General features: G+C 35.4%; 1 protein-coding gene across 4 annotated transcripts; it reads right to left on the bottom strand.

Moving 5' to 3' along the window:
- Nucleotides 1-7,164: 7,164 nt before the first annotated feature.
- Nucleotides 7,165-22,478, bottom strand: LOC113821713 (ATP-dependent RNA helicase DDX42). 4 transcript variants are annotated; one of them, XM_027374234.2, is made up of 12 exons: nucleotides 22,361-22,478; nucleotides 20,456-20,659; nucleotides 19,691-19,826; nucleotides 19,422-19,549; nucleotides 18,860-19,073; nucleotides 18,051-18,392; nucleotides 14,927-15,118; nucleotides 14,520-14,678; nucleotides 13,960-14,308; nucleotides 13,452-13,703; nucleotides 12,349-12,497; nucleotides 7,165-8,676 (listed from the first exon to the last, which is right to left on the bottom strand). In XM_027374234.2, the coding sequence occupies exons 2-12, from the start codon at nucleotides 20,647-20,649 to the stop codon at nucleotides 8,578-8,580; spliced, it is 2,214 nt and encodes a 737-aa protein (XP_027230035.1). In that variant the 5' UTR covers nucleotides 20,650-20,659; nucleotides 22,361-22,478; the 3' UTR covers nucleotides 7,165-8,577. The 4 variants fall into 4 exon arrangements, with proteins under 4 accessions (XP_027230035.1, XP_069997913.1, XP_027230036.1 ...); XM_070141812.1 differs by having other exon boundaries at nucleotides 22,356-22,413; XM_027374235.2 differs by having other exon boundaries at nucleotides 22,295-22,374.
- Between the last annotated feature and the right edge of the window lie 204 nt (nucleotides 22,479-22,682).

Here is a 22,682-nt window from a genome sequence, read left to right as displayed (position 1 = left end):
CGTGTATGTGTGTGTGTGTGGAGAGAGAGAGAGGGAGAGAGAGAGAGAGAGAGAGAGAGAGAGAGAGAGAGAGAGAGAGAGAGAGAGAGAGAGAGAGAGAGAGAGAGAGAGAGAGAGAGAGAGAGAGAGAGAGAGAGAGAGAGAGAGAGAGAGAGAGAGAGAGAGAGAGAGTAGAAAATTAAGATTTTTATCTGAAATGCATCCCCATATCTAGTCAAAACAATAGCTACCATAAATGAGAGAGTTTACTGAGATGTTACAAGGTATGATTACTTGATATTCAGTACTGTAGATTTTTTTTATGTCATGTGATAAATAAATAAGAACTTCATGTATTAACTACTTTAATGTTTTCATAAGAGTACAGGTCAACATACCCTAGATAGTTTTTAACAAAGTCAGTCCAAACTCACAAGATAAAGGAAGCAGACACTAGTCATCAAACACATACTAGCATTATTGTCTCAAGTAGGATAGTAAATTGTCTTTATAACAATCCTGTTGAAAATTTATCAGATCCATACAATTGAATGGAGTTGAGAAAAAAGACATTTCAAATAAAATATATGTTTTCAAAGTCATCTCCAAATAGGACTTTAATTATTTAATGAAGAATTGGGTATGAAAATAAATGGGGAAAAATATCTATATGCCTTAATTATGGGAATCTGATATCTATTTCCATATGTATTTTTCCTTTAGCATGAACATTTCCTATTTCCCCTAAAACGATTTTACTTTACAAGAATATAAATTTAAAAATTACATTTATTCATATTCTGTAATAAAGTTAAGAGATGATATATACATTTTTTTTATACCTTGATACACTTTTCATTCATATACAAATAACTGTTATGGCTAACAAAACTCTATCTCATATGAATGTAAGTAAAAAAAGAGACCACCACTGGTTGACAAATTTCAATACAAAAATTATATATTCATATTCATATACAACTTGCAGACTAGTAACTACCTCTAACCGATGCAGATGATACTAAGATATGGTAACATTTGTAGAATAATAATGTAGCTTTAGATTTCAATATTGGACACTGATATCTGGTTTCACTGTGCAGTATAGCCTCACCAGGCTATACGCCCAACTTATTTAATTGCATTCTGCAGTTAAACACTGGAATGTATTGTAGTGGTAGTAGACTAGAATACATTTTTAAAAATTTAATGTACAAAACACAAAAAATACAAAAGTGAGTACAGAGTATGGATTGCCAGCCAGTCAGGGACATTAATTCAGTTGTTCCCCAGTTTCAAACATATGGTATTCATGTTTTATATATATATATATATACAAATAAGAGTTAAATAAATAAGTGAAATCTTTAAATAAGGTGTAACAATAGGCAATCATCCACTTTCATAATAGGAGGAAATCTTCAGAATATCAATGCTCAAATGCCTGTGAATGGTTGAAGTCAACCTTCACTCCTCTGAAGTATTACAGTCATTACTTTGGAGAATGCTGTTCTCCAGGAAGAGTAATAAGCAAGAGCTCTGTTGAGGTTGTGAGCAGCAGAAGTGTGATATGGTTTGTAACATGCAGTAGACAGAGAAAAAAATGTATTCTTAGACTTAAAGCAATACTGAAATTTGCTAATACCCACTTCAGAAAGTAGTAAGTAGGCCACAAAAACATCTAAATAATGCTACAGTATATTAGTTTCATATTCAGTGGTCTCAGCTTTTCAAACAAAACAAAATTCTTTACACAAATTCTACATCAGATTTTGGTCATTTACAGTCTTGATGTGGTAGCCATACTTATCACAAGCTTTAAAAATAACTTGCCTTCATATGAGGTTTCTTATATAGAGAAATTAGTGTGATTCATTGTGTTTCATGTATATAATGGAAAGCATTATTCAAACCAAATAGATGAATAGATGTATTAATGATAAAAAGTATTTGCTTACGATAGTATATCTATGGAGGAAAACAAATATGATTACAATAGCAGTATCCAAAAACCACCTTTGACTTTTAATTTAGAAAAACATACATGAATATGATATTTTTTAACATACTACTTTTACATTACCTTTCACCATTATCACCATTCTTTCCTATAATTCCTATTTCTTATTGGTTTTTGACGTTACTCTTTAATAGGCCACTTTCTTCTATTTACTTTGGCAGAAAGACTTCAAAACCTGTGAGAAGAAATGTATACACTTTGATAGCAATAAAGTATATTACCAATCCTATCATGCACTGAATAATAGAAGATATTGCAGCATTACACAATGTATTACTTAATATTTTGTATTTTTACCTTAAAAAGTATATTATCTTATTCTTCAGAGAAAGTTTTGTAACAAAAGTTGATAGTATTACTTGATTTATGGAATTATAAATGTCAACATCTATATTATTACAGAACATTCAAAATGAAATAGCATACATAATATAAAACTTTACATTTTGGCATTCTTAAATGCTGGGTATTTCATTTATAAAATATACAAAGCACAAGATAATATATGACCCTTTATGATGTGAACTTCCATAGACGGGAAGGTTTCCAAAGCAAATTTATAAATATTTATTACAAATGTTACATCTCAAGATACAGTATTTCCTGTGCAATGTTTATCTAGGTAAAAATTGCAGGAAAAGTCTACCTCATATAAACATCAGATGACATTGTCATACATAAAGAATAAACACATTCTCTTTTGAGCCTGCCAAGTATTCCTCATGTGTAGTAAAACATTAAAATTTTGCTTCATATATCTTTATATATCTAATGAAGAACCCTTGATGAATTTGAAATGACATTTTTTATGCTGTTCCTGTTCTGTTAGTGTTTCATATTTTCTATATGTACACATTTTTGTTCATATTGTCATACATTATCAATTTATCAAGAAATGAAAATGTGTGTGTGTTAACAAAAGGTTTGTGACTACTTAATTATGTTCACCTTTTTAAAATATATATTTTTAATAATTTAGTTTTTTGTCATGTGAGTTGGTAACACTGTGTGGGAGTTGTAGAGTACTCATATGTGGGATGATTAAAGTAGTAGAGTGAACTGCTTAGTAAATGAAACACACATTGAATTAACCCCAACTCTGATAAAGTAGAAATGTGATAAAGAGAACCGCTTTTAGAATCCATAGAGTATCAGGGAATGAGGAAAATGGTGACTAGCCTAAATGCTGCTTGTAGATTCTAATCCAAATGTAATTTTTGATGTCTGTATTTTAAGCTATTAATCAGTAAATGTTATAGGTTTTCTTAGGGAAAAGTTAAAACCTATGAGTATGTAAAAATGGAGTATATATGCATACATTAACTGAAAAATTCCAGAATTTTTGTTGAAGAATAACAGAAATCGTTTTTCTGCCATTGCAAAACAATCATTTTAAAGTAATCTGTCTGTCTATGTCATACCATTTCTATACACTATGAAATTCCATTAATGGTCATGAATTATATTCAAAATAAAGGCCATACAGTACTTAGAAAGGCAAATACAAATGATGCAAAAGTCTGGAAAGGTTGGCATTTTTGTTTTCAATTCTGCATTTGCATTTTAACATCCCATTACATTGTCATATGCAATTACTCCCTCATACCTTCAGCTGTATTAAAGTTTGAAAGTGGACATGCAATTAGAAATGGAACCATATTTATAACTAAAGACAATGCTCATGAATGAAACTTTTGCAGACTAGAATACATAAATATGAAAATATTTCATCCTATTATCATATTTTTTTCTATTAATGTGTCATTCTCTGAATGAGAGAGATGAATAGCTGTGAAGTTAGTAGATCAGGCCAAGCTTCTCATCAAGCAATGCTCTCTTATGTTCTGAGCATATCTTTCATATAAGAAAGCATTATCTCGTCCAATAACTTTGAAGAAATGTAAGCCGAGAGTTGTTCATTAATATTCTCAAAGCTAAAAACAACAAAGAGACTGTAGCCTGACGTATACTGTTGTTCTATACATTACACCATGATAACAATAATGGCTCATGTTGTCACCAACTTCATCCAATGTATCCCAAGCGAAAGGGTCATTCTGATATATTATTATTACTGGTATCATTATTATTGTTGTTGTTATCATTATTGTTATGATCATTATTATTATCATTTTCATTATTATCATTATTACTATTATAATTATCATTATTATATTTTTTTGGATGGAATTTTTGTAATCAAATTATGATTCACATAATAATGACCAAAATTATCAGAATGATGATGGTGATTATTTTAATAATGATCAATATCACTTTTATTAGCCATTAGCATCATTCCTTCTATTATTACTATTATCATCAAGACTTTTTATATTCACATGGAAGCCATATGAAAGTAGTGTGGAAAAAATTCAGATAGCGCAGAGCATTTTCATGTTTCTCACAAATTCTCTTACAAGCAAAATAGTGAGAAGGAGCAAGCATAGAATGTGACAGCAAATAGGTTGTCAGGTTTCCATTTGGTACATCTTGTATCTACTAGATCAAAATAAGTATTCAAATGACAAATAATCTATGTGCATCTTATATTCAGGAATCCTTGGATGTGGATATGTAAGACACACAGCAAACTGTACCAGTATTTCCCACAGTATGCTGAAATATAACTGTGTTGTTTTCGTCTAATTATGTAGATCTTAATGTGTTAAGATTCCAGAAATGCAACCCATCTTTCATGCAAATGGAATCTGAATAGGTAGAAGTGCCTGTTCAGTGCACTGAAATCCAACATTAGCATTTGATTGCAAGTCACTGCATCCCTTAAGGGGTAAAAAACTATCTCTTATAAAGATGAAAACTTGATAGGGCTTTAAAGCCAGTTCTCATCTGTCTAACTAGCTTCTTAAGTTTGACATATTAGATAAATCTGCACTTTTCATATTAGGTTTACCTGGAAAAGTCTTTGCTATTTCAATTAATGATACTCACACTTATTGAATGTTTGGCCTTTTATGGTGATAATGAAACAGCTGAAGCATGAAAGGACACAGTGATGACAAAACAAGTTAAAAACAATAATGGTGAAAAAAGAAAATAATAATCATAAATAAATTAATAAACTAACCTGTGGCTGGCTGCAAATTGGTAAAGGGCTGATGGAGTAGAAAAGCATGGATGTAAATATTAGCAGTTGTCATCTGTGTTTGTTTTTAATCTATGATTTACCAGTTTTGGGCAATACATTGTATGGGGTTCTACAGAAGCAACTCTAATCTAACCGTAGTAGCATGTTTCAAATTTTCATTGGTCATTACTGTATGTGATGTTATGACTGCATAATGGTAAGATGACTACTTACAGAAATTCACTATGTCAACCAGATGTGAATTAACTAATAGTTCATCAGGATTAGTTCTACTATGTATGTAAATGAATATGACTTTAGTAATTAATTAACTCATCTAGTTCACTTATACTGTGCTGTCATCCTTCATAGTATTTTGGCAATCAGGAAAATACTTTTATGTTTGTATAATTTTCATCAGCATCTGTCCTTTGAATAGAAGAGTGCATTCTCATTTTGTTATCCAACAGACCAGTACTAAACACTGACATGTTACTGATACTGCAATATAGGTTTTCCAGTAAAGCATTCATCAAGGCAGTATGGAAACTAAATTATTTACTGCTTTTATTATATGGAAAATGTATAAGAAATTTCATAAACATCTTGTGTACTGGCTTGGTAAGTTACTGTCATAATCAAATGAAAAACATCATAAAAGAGCCTGAAATTTACTTAAGATGGTGGATTTTTTAAAACCATTTTACTAGTTACCTATATAAGATCTGTTCTTTCAATATGTCCATATATAGTCAGATATGACTCAAGTATATGTATAAAGGCCCCTGAAGTAAGTACCAGAGTTGTATTTCTGTCCATTATTTCAATTTTCGTCTATGAACTCTGCACATATCAAGCACCCTTTGTAGTAGACTACATTCACTTACAAATAGTATACACATCATTCACACACCTATGCATATTCACAGAGTTTTTAGGTAGGTTTTCATACCATATTCTATTACACACATTCAGTATCCTTGTAAGCTAAATATGTGAGTGAAAATGTTAGCATTTGGGAACACTCACTCTCCACCAGGAAAAAGTCAATCTTGGGTCTATAAATGCTATAAGAGAAAAATCTGACTTAATTGACTATTAGATTTAGGAACACCAATGTCTGATGGAGGGTTTATGGTAATGCTATCTGAAATTTGATTATAAAAAATGACAATTAAAAAATAAATAAAAAGAAAATAAAAACTGCCTTTTCCAGTATGCATCATACTGGAAATTCCCAATAATCAAAACATCAAATTAATCAAGTCTCCCTCCTAATGCAAATGTTATATGTGTATCTACATGTAACAATGAGTGGAGCAATATTTCATAAGCAACTTTTTCTAAAATTATTTTCATACTAAAAGATCACTAAATATACAAAAAAGAGGGAAAAGTTTGGGAACCTTATTACTTTTGTTTATACAGAAATTTATTTAAATTTGTCAGCTGTGATAATCTTACTTCAAGTCTAAATCCTACAAGAAATGTCATATGTAGAAGTGCACATCAACAGAAATATATATTGTAAGATGACTTAGTTACACACATTAACTGACATGTATTTAGCACTTTATCTTACAAGCTTTCTTTCTCGTTCTGACATGTAAATACTATTTATTATCAATAACAAAAATGTAAATACTCATTGTGTTATAGAAATATGAAAATGCCTGCTCTCACCTATTTTCAAACCATATTGTATGTTTTTCTGTATAGTTTTCTCTGTTTGTTGTACACTTTCGTCTTTATATGACAGTTATTATTTAGGGTATGATGCTGGAAATTTATCATAAAAACATACATGAAAAGATGGTTAATTTAATAATGTTCACAACAGTTTATTACTTGCATATGTAAAGTATTACATATGCAAGACCAGATTTCCCCCCCCACATTCAACAGTATTTTTTCTCATTCTTCCCCCTGTGGCTAAATTTTATTTTTTCTTCTAAACAACTTTTCATCCACATAAAAAGATGTACAATCAAGAAAAGTCAGTAACTGAGTTTTACTGTTGAAACATAAAAGTCAGGAAGGGAGAGAAAAAAAATATTCAGGATAAAAAGGGAAGAGGTTCAGATCCTGTTTCCTTCATTACACACTGTACATATAACAGATGGCAGTACAGCTGAGAACTCACATATCAGTAACATTACTCCCCTCACTGAAATATAAAAGATTTTGTGTATATTCCAGAAAAAATAGTATGTACTTCTTCCAAATCAAGTTATTTTTATGTGATAACTTGCTTGCCAAACACATTATCAAAAAAGTACTTTGCTTATGATGCCTATAAAGAATATACACTTGCATATTTGCACTTGACTCATAAAAAAGTAGTTTTCACTATACACCAGCTTCTACACCCTTCCTCTTGCAGTGTTGAGAACCAAGTGACATTTACTCTTAACCAAGAATTTAAATCTTTATTCAGTTTCAAAATGCAACCCTATACAAAATCCTACAATGGATGCATGTTATATACAGTGCACTCCAGACTGACTAATCATTTCTAATCTCCTCAGATACAAAGTAAGAAATTCTAATTTCATAAGTTCCATTATATGATTATCATTATTAAAGTATGAAAATAATGAGATTAAAAAATTGGATACTGGACCTTGTAAAAACTCAAAAGTCACATAAAATATGCACAAATGCTGAAAATAGCATGGATAAAAAACAAACCATCTGTACAATAAAATCATCTGTCCCTTCCCACAACTAATAATGCCATATACAGGAACTTTGTGTGTAATTCAACAATGACTCTCCTATATCAGTGTGTACAAGAAAGGATATTTCCCCCATTTAAAATATTAGTGACTGCACTATAATTTTCTAATAATTTAAATTCAAATATAATACTACAAAATATTTCAGGTGGTGCTTGAAAAAGATGTGAATCTTATGTGATGTTCAAAACCTATCATTAGCTTATAATTATAACAAGAAACCTCACAACACATATATCAAAATTACTTGACAAACATAGATGAAACTACCATCAGATTATGTGAAATCAATTCATAAAATCAGTGACTGTTGGATTTTGGAAAGTATTTGCATGAATATCAGCAAGAGGGAGACTTGGTGCTTTGAACTAAAACCCTACAATCTAGCAACCTCTCTATCACAAGCCTCAAGAATTACAAGACAGCACAGACTGACTTTTCAAAGGCCATCATATGTCCAAGTACCAAAATGTGTAGCAAAAAGTTGCCGGTCTTAAATACTGCATCACTGTTGCAAAGAAATTTGAGTCAACCACCATTCTAAACCAAAGGGATTGCATAGGTAAAGATGTATTATCAATTTTTTTATGGTTATTCTGGAATTATTTGAGTAGGAAATGGTAAAACAGAAATGTCAGTTTGTGATGTATTCCATGTTTTTATTTATTGATACCTGGAGTATTTACTATAATATCCACCTATGGGATGAATGAACACAAACACAAGCGCAATTCTTCAGCTCCTCCAATCTCTCAGTCATCCCATCTCGACTTTCTTTTACGTTCTCGTGGAGGATGGTTCTGCGTCTTATTGTCCATATGCCAGGCTGTTTCTGCACTTGCAGCTGTGAACTAGAATGGGAAAGTGATTTCTTGAGTTTGGAAATTTGTAACATATATAAGGTCTAATACTACAGTGCAATGGAAGAAAATAAGCTAAGGTTTTAGCTTTAAAGAAGTTGGTTTATTTTGTGACCTTGAAAATCTCAAGAGTAATAAGTCCATCTAAATAATGTAGTGTAACCATTGGCTCTGGGAGAATATGGGATTCACTTGGCCTCTGCTCTAAGGAGAATGTGTGGCCAACTGGGCTTGTCTGCAGGGTGTTTTTCAGACATGGTTCGTGCATAGCACTTGCCACACCACATCAAGAAAGTGATGTGATTTTTGTTTATATTGCTTGTAGGGAAATATGATTTTAATGTTTTTACATACTCAAAGAAGCAGTACCGCACTGGCAGAGCAACAAAAGAATGTGAGTAGCTGACACTAGGAGTCTGTTCTCATGAACAAGAATGAAGGTTACTTACAAATTCACATGAGCAGTGCGTGACATTTTTATGTGCTAATATTTACCCTTTATACAAAACAATAGCCAATCATAGCAATGCCCCAGGGCATGAGTTCCTTATAATGGTTAATGGTTAAAACAAATATGTGTGCTAGACATCAAAGGTCATATAGCACTATTGTGGCAAAAAGGGTAAAAATGAGTTAATGATTAGGATAAAATGTGTTAGATGTCAAAGGTTATAGTGTTATAGGATTGTATGATTGGGAAAAGGGTAAAGAGGGGGTATAAATGAAGTAAAGGAAAAGGGTTAACCCAATCACGCCGGGTGTCCCATATCTGAGACACCTGAAAAAAATAAACACTGCGCATCCTGCCAGTGTGACGTTGTGTCGGAGTCGCACTCCGGCTGGCGGACAGACTCCGGGGAAGCTCCGCCCGCCGATTTTTGTAGCCGCACGGATTTTTTGATTTTGGCTACAAAATGTACCCAGCGTGAGTGGGTTAATTAAGGGCCTAGGGCAATTAGTAGTGGATAGGGTTAAGGGCATAGGGCAATTGGATGAAATGGAGTGATTCCATGGCTGGAGAGGCAATAGGAACATTGTTTAAGGAAAACTGGCAAAAGAGCTATTATGAAACAATCAACAAGTAATACAGGTAGAAATGGCTGTTGGAGAAGTAGGAGGAGAAGAATCCAGAGAATGAGATAAGAGAACTGGAGGTGGTGACGAATCAAGAAGAATATTGGGAGAGGAGGGATCTGGAAAAGGAAACTGGTGGGACAGAAGGGATTCATGTGAGGATCCAGGTGGGAGAGGTAAGGATAATGGGAAATGAAGAGGGAATGGTCCACATTGAGAAGGAGAGGATGGGGTGTTGGGAAGAGGGGTAGGGGAAACTTGAGGGGGAGGAGCGTGAATATCAGCAAATACTTTGAATGTACAGGGAATAGGAATAGAGGGATTAGAGGGTGGATGAGAGCATAAATTCTTTTGGGTCATGTCTAGGAAATTATAGATGTCTTCAAAAGTTTCTGGAGGGGAGTTGGGTGGGGAGGTCTGAGAAACATACGTTCTCTTGTGAGGGGGAGAAGACGGGATAGATGTTTAAGGAGTAGAGGAAGAGGAGGGTGTAGAACATTTAGGTTGCCTTGTGTAACTGGTAAAGTGAGAAGGAGGTGGGTAGGCATCGGAGAAGTGGTAGAGATTGGAATATCTGTATTTAGACTGGAAAAGGAATTTGATTAGGGGAGAGGGGGAGTTGAGGATGGTAGGATGGTTCAAGGTAGAGGGAAGAGATACTGGGGCATCTTGAGAGGGTGAGGGGGGAGCAAAGAAATGGACTGTTATGGAATAGGTAGAGAAAGGAAAACTTTGACATCGTGCTTCCTGTCTGGCCTCACATAGGGTGAGGTGTAGTTTAAATCTGAGAACTGCTACCTTGCATTTCAGCCTACAGGCAGAGTAGCTCCCATAAAATACATTATGGGAGCCACCAGAATTGGCACAAGTATGTGACTGAAGAGGGCAATTTGAATAGTCATGACAAATTTGGGAACGTAGAGGGCAGCTGAGTGGCCAAAATACTAACATTTCTAACATTGATGAGGAAGAGGTTGATATGGTCAGCAAGGGCAGGACACTCCACCAATATAAACTCCATGGGGGGGGGGGGGTCATGTCTACAGAAGCTAATCTTGGGAATACTGGTGTAAGACTTGTGCTATTCTCTGTGAGGAATAGTGTAGCACTGTATTGTCAATGCATCACAGTCAACAAGGCAGGCAAATATTTTTTCCCCCCAGTCTGACCAGTTCTTGTTGTAGATAGGACAATCAGGAAGGGAGGCAGAAACAGTTCTGGTGCAAGTATTAAGATAAGAGTGAGATTTAGCAGGACTCGGTTTGCCAGTAAGGTCAGTCAAGGTAGATAGCGTAAAAGCTTGGGATTCAGATGTAACCGTGCCAAGGTGTAAATAATTAGAATGAATGCGAAAGGAAACTTTGACAGCTTGTTCTTGGAGACATTGTTAGAAGAGACGGGTATTGCCAGAGTAAGGGGATGTAGGGGAAATCATAAAGAATCAATCCCACTCGGCAAGGCCAAAGAGAGTACTCTTAAGGTTTTTGCAGAGGTGAAAGCAGTAGAAGGATGAGGGCGGGAGGAAGATTGGGTAGTACTGGGTGACGTAGTACTGTGGGGAGGACATTAAGGATGAAGAGTAATAATAAGGGGGGGTGGAGGTAAACAAAGAAGAAGACTGTGCAGTAGGAGATGGAGTAGAGGATGTTGGGAGAGAGGAAGGGGTGCTTTCTGAAGGTTGAGTAATGACCTGGGTGGCTGGTTCAGAATGGATCGATTTGTCAGTAAATGTCAAGGAGGGAATGTTAGCATCAGTGGTTGGAGCCACCGTCAAAGGAGATACGAGGGTCAGAAAACCAATGAAATCAAATTAAGGTAGGCTAGCTGATGAAGGGGTAAGCCTTAATGCCACTAATAAGGGTAAAAAAATCTTCATATTTGGCCATGGTGAGCCAGAAATTAGTGGGGAAAAGAAATAGTCTACCTCTTAGGGTCCCCATACGGAGTAAGGGCTAGGTGATTAACTAAGGGAATACCATGCTCATGGCTCCTGGAGGCTGTTTGTGACTTTCACAAAGCCAGCCTATTATCCTTTCTGCATGGCTTCTCACACCTTACGAAGTGGACAGAAGAAGGGGATGAAAAAGAGAAGGAAAAGGAAAGGGGAAAAAGAAAAGACCATGCAAAATTAGATGAACAAAGGCTGCAGCCCAAGATAGGGGTGATCCCCTACCTTGGGCCTCAGTCTCTGTCTCCTAAGCCTACCCACAACAACGAGCAAGGGACTTGCACATGTCACATTGTAATGTAACCTGAATGACCCATTGCCTAGAACTGTTGCCCAAGTTAGCCATGACATGAATGACACATTAGCTGGAGCCATGACTAAGTCGGCCATGATGTGATTAACACATAAGCTGGAGCCCTGACTAAGTCAACCATAATGTGGATAACACATAAACTGGAGCCATGACTAAGTCAGCCATGAAATGAATAACAAATTAGCTGGAGCCATGACCAAGTCAGTCATGATGTGAATAATACATCAGCCAGAGATAAGACCAAGTTAGCCACATTATCCGTAGGCTAAGAGTTAACAGTGGCTTATCTAAAACACACTAAAGCTTTCCCATTTGTGGCCTTACTTACCTGACTCTTATACTGGGACTGAAATGCAGCCTTCATAGCAGCCAGGCGATTAGTTGCAGGTCCTGTGGTACTGGGGTCCCCTCCTCCGTATGCCTGACCTGCAGGACCAACATTGACTACTCCACTTCCACTTCCTCCCCCTCCACCTCCTGAAACGAGGACACACTTTATCTACATCTGTAATTTTTTTTCCCATTACACTCCTGTTGATATTTTATAACCTTGTGAAGTTCTCCATCTCCATTAATGCTCAAATATAGTAATGAGGACCACCACATGAAATTTCAACACCCTTTGCCTATGTAAGTCTTTTAACCCAGTGCCGATGGGTAAAAATGTTTGGCAAGTGGACGTAAGAATGGGATTGTTGCCACGCATCAACAATTTCCTGTTTGCGCCCAGCCTGATCGGTAGTTTGCGAAGGCATTTAGCACCTAAAAGTTTTTATTTTGCTATAATTTATAAAAATATTAAAATTTTGAAGGTTTACCTTCATTATAGGTGCCATTGCCAAAAATCTTTACCATATAAAAGAAGCCACTACTATCGGAGATAAACAAACTCCATCTGACAAGCTAGTGGTGCGGGAATGGGCATGATACGATGCCATCTGTGTTTCGGTCCAAAACAGCCATGGCATGTACGTATATGCCACCCGTCGGTTACGGGTTAAGATTTGTAATGTTACTATATAATAAATTTGGATTGAGCCCTTCTGAAATGTGCCGTGTTAGCCATTCCCACTATGAATTTATATAGGTATTGTTGTATTCTGCATGATAAAAAAATATAAAAGCTGTAACAAAATACAGGCAATGAATAATATTTATCATCCTAGGTTTGCCATCCAAAAAAAAAACAAAACATGGTAAACATTTTGTTATCTCACAAAATTGTTCACTTTACTAAAAGTATCTATAACCCCTCATAAAGATAATATAAATCAACTAAACAAATCAGAGACTCAATCATAAAAATATCCAAGTTATCCATATCAGAAATAGCAACATTAGAAGTTTAGGGATTACATATGTTTTCTTTATGACAACCATAAAATCTATTACTTTGTGAATATGTCAAACAAAGTCTACAATGGGCCTAACCTGATGATTCATTATTTGGCGTTGACCCCAGGCCTGGTCGCTCTCTGAAGCCAAGACCACGGCCTCCAAGAGCCTTGGCCTTGCTCTGCTTGAATCGAGACTTGCGGAACCAGGTGCTCTGCATGGCCAGTTCTAGTAGCTCTGTTGGAACCTCTTGTGCTGCACCTTCAAGGTTTCGCACAAGATGCCCAGCAAACTCCTTGTCCTTTTCTGTTACAAGAGTGTATGCAGTGCCCTTCTCACCAGCTCGACCTGGTAAATTAGAAATTATGTCATTAATTTGTGAACTGAATGTTTCACATGATCATCAATAATAACTCAAATTAGCATATGCCAACAAGTGTAGCCTTAATCCATAATCCTATAATCTTTCAAAAAGAAAAAAAAAGAAAGAAAGAAAGAAATATATATATATATATATATATATATATATATATATATATATATATATATAAAATATAATAATAATAATAATGAAAGTATAAAAAATACAAACCCATTAACTAACCTGTTCGTCCAATCCTATGTGTGTGGGTATCTATATCCCGGGCCACATCAAAATTTATAACTGTTTTAATATGAGGAATATCAAGACCTCTGGCAGCTACGTCAGTTGCTACCAATATGGGCTTGTCCTTTTTCTTGAAAGCAGTTATCACATCATTCCTCTCAAACTGTGTCATGTCACCATGTAGGAGAAGAGCTTCAAACTCTTTAGTAACTAGATTTTTGCAAAGTTCTTCTGCATTGGCTTTTTTTGTAACAAATATAAGCACTGAACCTGCAGACATGAATTCTACAAGTCTCTTGTTTAGCCAATTCCATTTGTGGCCACCTGTGTTCATGATCTTCACAATCTGTTGAAAGAGTGAGTCAGTGATTTTGTGAAAGATATTAAGTGAGTAATATTTGCCTGAAAAACAATGAAGAGCATGACTCTGCAAATTACTAAAAATGGGAGAATAAAACTACTGAGCTTGGCTTCACTACAACTAAAAATCAGAAAATACAAAAGTATCAGAGAAAATTTCCTGCTCCACTATGATATACTTGCAAATCTTTCCTCACCTGTGTTACATCCTGGTTTGCCTCTCCAAGCTCTCCTTGCACTACGCGAACAGGATCTGTGAGGACATCACGGGCCAATCTCTCTACTTTTCTCTTGAATGTTGCCGAGAACAGTAATGTCTGACGATCAGGCCTCACGTGGTCACAGATTGATCTTACCTGTGATTAGAGGGAATAAAAAGGAAAGTATAATGTATGTAAATTGTTTAAATAAGTCCTTATAACATCAAAACAAGGTGCTAATCAGCATTTGAGGACACACACACACACACACACACACACACACACACACACACACACACACACACACACACACACACACACACACACACACACACACACACACACACACACAAAAAAAAAATCATTAATGATTTCTGCTTTAATTTCAGATGTCATACACTTACCTGTGGTTCAAAGCCCATGTCAAACATACGATCAGCTTCATCAAGAACGAGGAAAGTGACCCGTCGTAAGTTAGTTGCCTTCATCTTTATCATATCAATCATTCTGCCTGGAGTAGCCACAACAATTTCTGCACCAGCCTCCAATGCTTTGCTTTGCTCCCACTTGCTGCCTCCACCATAAGCACAAACAACCTTCAAATAAAAGAATTGGGCATAAATTTCAAAACAGTTTGGTCCAAAAAGAAAGACAGAAAAAAACACAATATTCTGCTTCAATTAACCCTTTTAGATATGGTAATGACCCTGTCTGCATCTTGGCTGTAATGGTTAATGGTCAATGGTTGAAACAAGTAAATGTGCTAGACATCAAAGATCATATAACATTATGGTAAAATATTGTGGTGAAGGGGGGTAAAACAAAATTAACAACTGAGATAAAAGTGTTAGATGTCAAATGTTTAGATTTATAGGATAGTATGGTAGTGAAAAGGGTAAAAAGGAGAAAATGAAGTAAAGCAGAGATTATTAAAAGAGGCAAGAGTTAAGGTGTAGGGCAACTGGATGAATGGAGTGGATGAATGGAGTGTGTCTGTGGCTAGGGAAGGAATAGGAACATTGTTTAAGGAAAACTGTCAAAGAGCCATTATGAAACAATAAATGGGTAATAAGGGTAGTAATGGCTGTTGGAGAGGTAGCATGAGAAGAATCTGGGGAATGAGATTAGGAAGGGTGGTGAAGTATCAGGAATATGTTAGGAGGGGAGGGATCTGGAGGAGGACACTGTTGTGATGGAAGGAATTCACTTGAGCATCCAGGTGGGACTGTTGCCGAAGGCTAGGGAATGGTGCATATGGTGAAGGAGAGGATGGGTATGTTGGAAGAGAGTGGGAGGAAGAGGAGTAAGGGGAATCTGAGGAGAAGGAGGAGGAGGAGGATGGATATTGACAAATACTATGAATGTAGAGGGTGCATGAGGGAGTGGAGCATTCTCTAGGGTAATTTTAAAAAAAGTTTTGGATGGAGAGGTCTGAGAAACAAACATTTTCTTGTGAAGAGAAGAGAGGATAGATGTCCAAGGAGCAGAGGTAGAGGAGGCTGTGGGAGAGAATGTGGTGGGCGAAGATGGAGTAGAATGCAAGTAAAGTGAGGAGGAGGAGGGGTAAGTATCAAGGAAGTGGTAGAGACTGGAGTACCTGGATTTAGACTGGAAAAGGAATTTGACTGGAGAAGAGGGGGAGTAGAGGTAGGATGGTTTGGGTTAGAGGGATGAGATACTGGGGGAGATGCTGAGATATCTTGTGAAGATGGAAGGGGAGCTGAGTGAAGGACAGTTTTGGAATAGGCAGAAAGAGAAGAACCCCATTGCCAATATTTACTCATAGAGTGAGGCAAAGTTGAATCTGAGAATTGCTACCTCAGATTCAAGCTTATAGGTAGAGCAGTTCCTATGAAATACATTACGGGAGCCACCATATGACCACATTGGGCACACAGACGGCAGTGGGCTGTGGAGCAACAGTGTTTGGCTGGGTTGCAAAACGCCAACATTTCTGACATTAACAAAGAAGAGGTTGATATGGTTGGCTGTCGGTGACTTGATGGGGCCACTGGTTTACGAAGGCTAATGATACCTTCTGAATTAAGAGGGCTAAACGTGCTAAATTTTCAACTAATATTTTCAAAAATACTATTAAAAATCTATCTTGTAGGCTTTGGAAATCTTGTGACGTAATAATTGTGCAAATATGTAAAAATAAAGCTGTAATGATAAATCTCTGCCAATTTAAAACTTTTTTTTTCACTAAACTAAGAGGAAATTTCAAAATCCAAATTGTTATAAATTTGACTATTGCTACAGAGTATACATGGTATTTTTTTCAAGAAGTTCAGTCAGTGGATAAGTGAGATACATATTTTTTTTTTTTTTTTCAAAATCTTGTTTATTAAAATATAACTTCATTGTTTATTATCCCAATGAAATTAAACTTTGTGGTGGAAATCGTAATATAGGTACATATAACATATTAAAAAATTGTGAAAATCTGACCATAATTAACAAACTTTGTTCTCAAGTGCGACGGCCCCCTTGAGTTTTCTCTTTGTGATATGCATTACTAGCAACTTCCTCTAGATCCACTTTGAACTTTGACATCCTCTTTTTTGAGGACAAACTGAAACAGTTAACAGAATCATAGATGTACCCTTTGACTAATGAAAGAAATTACAATCCCAAAATCAATCTTTTTAAATCTGATTTCTATACCATAAATTCAAAGGGACAGATTTCCTTGGTTTCATTTTAGAGTTGAAATGGAAGACAAAGTGATATCTCATTAACCCCTTGGATCTGGTTGCTTCATGGCAATCACATGACCCAAAGTATAGGCATTAGGCTTACATGAGTATACACTCTGGCGGGTGTGCGGATTCTAGCCCAGGTGCTCACTCATGTGCAATGACAAGACTCTACGCCCCCTTTTTACAATGTTATTTTCTCTTTTTACGCATAAGCTTTTTTTTTTTTTTTTTTTTATTTTATTTTCTAATATCCATATATTTTTTTTTATTTGCTTTATCCAGATGAAAATAGACTGTTTTCCTTGCACAACCTCCATATCATCTTTCCAGTGGTCCATAACTCAGTGCAAGAATAATGACAATAAGTAACATTTTGTTGTGTCAATATATATATATATATATATATATTTTTTTTTTTTGTAATATTAAATTTTCTGTAGAACAATCTACATTCCACACTAGTTTATCAAATGAAATTATGCAAAAGCCCCTTTCTAAATGTCAATGAGTCTATCACCTTTTAAGAAGTTTGTGCACACATTGCAAGCCTTTCCTGTCACCCCAGCCTTCAGCTGAAACGCTCACAATAGCAAGTTTGTGTCACCATAGCCCACAGACAGATTTTCCAAATACAGTATGTTCATGTAAGCCATCCCTCAAGCAAATTTTTTTCAAGAAAGTGAAGGTCACATCATCCAGATCACAGGGGCTAAAATTTTAGAGGGTAAAATATAGCTACAATATTAGCTTATCATTTAACAATATAGGTACAATATACAACAACCTTGTCAAAAACAGAAAGAGAAAGTGGAAGAAACAATCTTACCTGTATGTTGTAAACTTTGCCAAATCTTCGAGCCTCTGTGTAAATTTGCTGTGCCAACTCTCGAGTTGGAGCCAAAATCAATCCAATTGGACCATCATCTGGGGCAAGCTCCTTCTGATCCATTATGTGCACTAACATTGGCCAAATGAAAGCTGCAGTCTTACCACTACCTGTCTTGGCAATGCCAATGGCATCACGTCCACTAAGAGCAATTGGCACAGCCTGTGACTGGATGGGAGTGGGCTGTGTGTATTCTGACTTGCGAATGGCCTTCATGAGGGCTTCATCAAAGCCAAAGTGACCAAAGCTGGTTACCAACTTTGGAGCATCAAAGCCTGTAACCTGAAACACAAAATAGGATGTGAATGCTTAATATGAATGAATGACAAAGAAGGTGAAGACTGTGAGTAAGCTATAAATATCACAGAATAAGACAAAAAAGAAGAAAAGATGAAACAGAGGAAAGGAAAGAAGTGACAGTTCCATTGTTAATTTTAGTGCATAAATCATCCTACTCTGTGTGAAGAAAATTTGACAAAACTTTTTGTTCAACCTAATACCCGACATGATAATCTCAATCTTAAAATCTAGCCCTAATATCCATAGTAGAACTATTTACTTATTCTATTGAGAGATCAATACTCCACATAGACCTATCTTGAAAGTTTCTAAAAACATGAATCCCATCCCAAAATCCTATTTTCTTATGTGTTAATCCCTACCTATACAGTAATTTCTAAAACCATGATCACTAACATAGACCAAATTCCCAAAAACTTGTCCTCTGCTAAGAAAACAATACTATTTACCTTAATCCCCATCTTGGCTCTCAGTTCATTAGTCTGAGCAGGCGCGAGGGCTGCAATGTCTTCATGCTCCTGGTAGAAGTTTTTTGTAAAGTCCTGATATTCAATTGTGGAGTGGTCAATTGGTGGCAGTGGATCAATGTATTTGGGTTTCTTGGGAGCAATGGGATTCCCATCTTCATCATACTCAATCTCATCTTCACTATCTTCCTGTTGTCTGTGAAAGCAAAATTACAGTGTAAATATATATAAAAATTGAAACCATATCACGTCTGTATTTATATTTCTTGAATACACACACACACACAGACACAGAAACACACACACACACACAAAAGATATTCAAAATCTTAAAAATCAATAAACACCATTACTGAAAACCAACTGGGCTATAAAACATTAGAAAATCGTGACCTTATTAAGCCAATTTGGGCTGTAAAAAAAAAAAAAAAAAAAAAAAAAAAAAAAAAAAAAAAAAAAAAAAAAAAAAAAAAAAAAAAAAAAAAAAGCTGAAATCTCTATATACTGAATTATTACACAATTCCAAGTTCTATGGAACCATTACCTTCCAGCATTGGGATTCTCCTGTATATATCTGTAATACGACTCTTCATCGTCTTCTTCGTCAATGTCGTCACGCACACCTTTCATTTCCTTCTTCTCAGTTGCCCCTTTTGTTTTTGTTCTTTTAACCTGTGAGAGAATATATAAAACACATGAGGCAAATGGTAAAAAGAACCAACTCCATACCTCAAATATCTCATCAGCCTAACATTATATTTATGACCAGTGGCACAGAATCCAGAAACTGGTATCTGAGAAAATAGATCTTACTTCTTGCTCTATGCCAGCCATAAAAGCATCCAAAGGATCCTCATCAGAATCAGAATCTTCTTTCCTCTGGGGTCCAGGACTTCCTGGAGCTGGCTGGTAAGCACCGTCAAAGCTCTCATCCTCATCGTCAAAGTATCTGAAACCAGATACAATTGTTGAAAAAATAACAATTTAAAAAGGATATTTGCTCTGCTAACCTATTAAAAAATATTTCTTACCAGCTCCCTTTCTCTGCCAATGATTGGCTGAAAAATGGCAAGAACTTAAAAGTAATACTAAAATGTTCTGTCAGAGTATGATTAATCCTTAAAGGACAATATGTAGTAACTGGGAAAGTTATTTTACCAACTTTCCCCCCCACTTCTTTCATTCCTGTAGACATGCATTATACTGCACTATTTTCTTCATGTATGTATGGCTCACAAAGTCAAAGATGTCAAACACCAGCTTACATGCTAATTTTAAAATTTGTTTATTAAAGATTTTAAAGTCAACTTCCCCCTGTCCTCTCAACTTTCCTATCAATTTGAACGCAGACGGTAAATAAAATGTGTAATAACTTAAACTCTCATCAAGAAGTGTTACCATTAATCCATTAATTAATTCTCACTAATAGCAATTCATTAAGTTTTATATCATTAATACTATTAATACTGTTTTGATTCTTTTGTCAATTATCTAGCATTATCATACAGTATCTTCAGTGTCACTACAATTTTTGTCATTATCATCATTATCGAGCTAATTCAAACAACAGTAACTCACTCATCTTCATCCCTTGGTCTCTTCCTTGGTTGGCCATATCCACACCCTCCAGATATAGCATTCTGACTAATGGCTGTCATTGTGTGGTAGCCATGTTTGCTGAGTGTGGCATTGGGTGGGGGTGGTGTTGTCTCCTGCTTCTTGTTGAACGAAAATCCCCCAAACCCAAAGCCACGACCTCTGTTGTAACTCATACTGGCTTCACTGCAATAAAAATAAAATCATGACTATGTAAAAGGACATATTAGGAAATGCTAAGGTCTTTACCTTGTTTATTTTTACAAGCCAGAGATTGATCTGTCCTTATTGGAAGGTAAATACCAGAAAGATCTACAAGTTCCATCTTGTCAGCATTATATGTGGTGAAGAATTGCTGACCATTGCAAGAGCAGAGAGCTACACCACTACCACTTTGATAGACTTTATCTTTACCTTTACTTTATAAAGACTCTTTACTTATCTAATTGTGGTATCTTATGCGTTCTTATGACCACTACTACAATTATCTAAACATTAAAGATCTATGTATAAAATATACTGTGAGAATATATACAAATTTAAAATAGGAAATTGTTTCATAATAAATTGTGAAGATAATACCTTATGATATCTTATAAAAAGTTACTGTTATACATACCCAGACACATATATATGCATGTACCAAGAGCAATGTGCATTTCAGTTTTGTTTAAACTTCTAAAACTTAATGAACATATGAATAGAAAAAAACTACTAAAAACCTGTGGGTCATTTGTAAACTTTACTTACCACTATACATATGGTTATATACCTTATCATATTCTTTCTGTTAGAGTTCACTACTACTGCCTTCTTATTCATTTACTAAGTAAAAAGTAACTGAATTGTCCTTAACCACAAATATGCATAGACTACAAGTGAAAACTAATATAGCATACAATATTATTGCAACTTAATGCCAAATGACATTATACTCGTCAAAAGTTAGTAAGTTGTTCCTCACATGCAGTGAAGGAATCTCTTGCTCAACCCATATAAATCATTTTTGATCTCATCGCAATTTCATGCTAACTCATGATTTCAGTAAATAAAGACATAATTGTATATTCTTATAATTATCACTTCTGGACTTCTTCTGGATGGATAAAATGTGGAAATCTGTATCTCAACAAACAAACAATTACAAATCAAAGTCAACATTGATTATCACATGTCAGTATGTAATTACTTATATAAGTAAACCCATGAAGTGGATGCAAGAAACGTAAAATATGTAGGAAGTACAAATATAGTTTCTGATGTATATTGTGAATAACAGTTTTATCTTGATTTTTTTTTCTTGTTACTTTTCTTCATCATATTCCCATGTTCATGTGGAGTCACTGGTGTAGTTGAGCTGCCCTTACTCTTCTATCTTCTGCCTTTTCACTAATTATATTTTCCTATGGTCCTGTCCCACTGTCTTTATACCTCTCCCTCTCTACACAACCCCTAGATTAATCTCTATCGCCTGCCTGCCCACTAGCTCTTATCTTGAAATCAAGAAATTTAAATATATCTAATAACAAGAGCACGGTAACAATATACCATCAATATATTCACCATCAACTGACTTCAAATTTCTTAGCATTGATGCATGACCAAAAAAAACAACATACATATAGGCATGACGATTAAACAGTGAATTAACAAACGGGCTTCTGGCTACAATTGTACCTGATTCTATTAGATATGCAATAGTTTACCACACTAACATCTGCATTCCAGGCACACAATGATTTCGCTTTTGATCAAGCACTGATATTATGATGTTTCCCTTTTCGGCAATATTAACCCATATTGGGTTATATCTGTAGTTACCTAAGGTCAAAAACCGGCGTCAAATATTAGTTATTTGTGGTAACAACTGAATTGGACTGACCGTACCTCTCTTTCCGCACAATCAATCGTTGTTTACAAACGCAGATTCCCGACGAAAATCGCCGATTCTTTGCCGAAATGAGATAAGACACTCGTCGACGTAAACTATGAATTTTTTGAATAAGCTGATAGCAATGGATATCTAACAGATTCTCAGTGAGTTTATCATTTATCCGTAAACAAATGACGTTAGTATGTTGTTTGAAGCAGTACGTGGGTCAGGCAAATGTTGCAAACAGTTACATAATGAATGAGATGGATAAGCAAATTTATGAATGGATGGACAAATGGAGAAACCAGTTCATGCATCACAGAATAAGTATGATGT

The sequence above is a fragment of the Penaeus vannamei genome, chromosome 28 (genome assembly GCF_042767895.1).
Source record: "Penaeus vannamei isolate JL-2024 chromosome 28, ASM4276789v1, whole genome shotgun sequence".
Taxonomy (NCBI): domain Eukaryota; kingdom Metazoa; phylum Arthropoda; class Malacostraca; order Decapoda; family Penaeidae; genus Penaeus; species Penaeus vannamei.
Note: the sequence above shows the minus strand (reverse complement) of the source record. Positions and strands in the feature narration are given on the sequence as shown.

Excerpts from the sequence above, each read along its gene's own strand:
- LOC113821713 (XM_070141811.1), bottom strand. Across the intron at positions 15,119-18,050 it reads GCAAAGTTTACAACATACAG|GTTGTTTGTGCTTATGGTGG; the intron begins GTAAGATTGTTT and ends TTTTATTTGAAG. Across the intron at positions 14,309-14,519 it reads CAAACCAGGATGTAACACAG|ATTGTGAAGATCATGAACAC; the intron begins GTGAGGAAAGAT and ends CTCTTTCAACAG.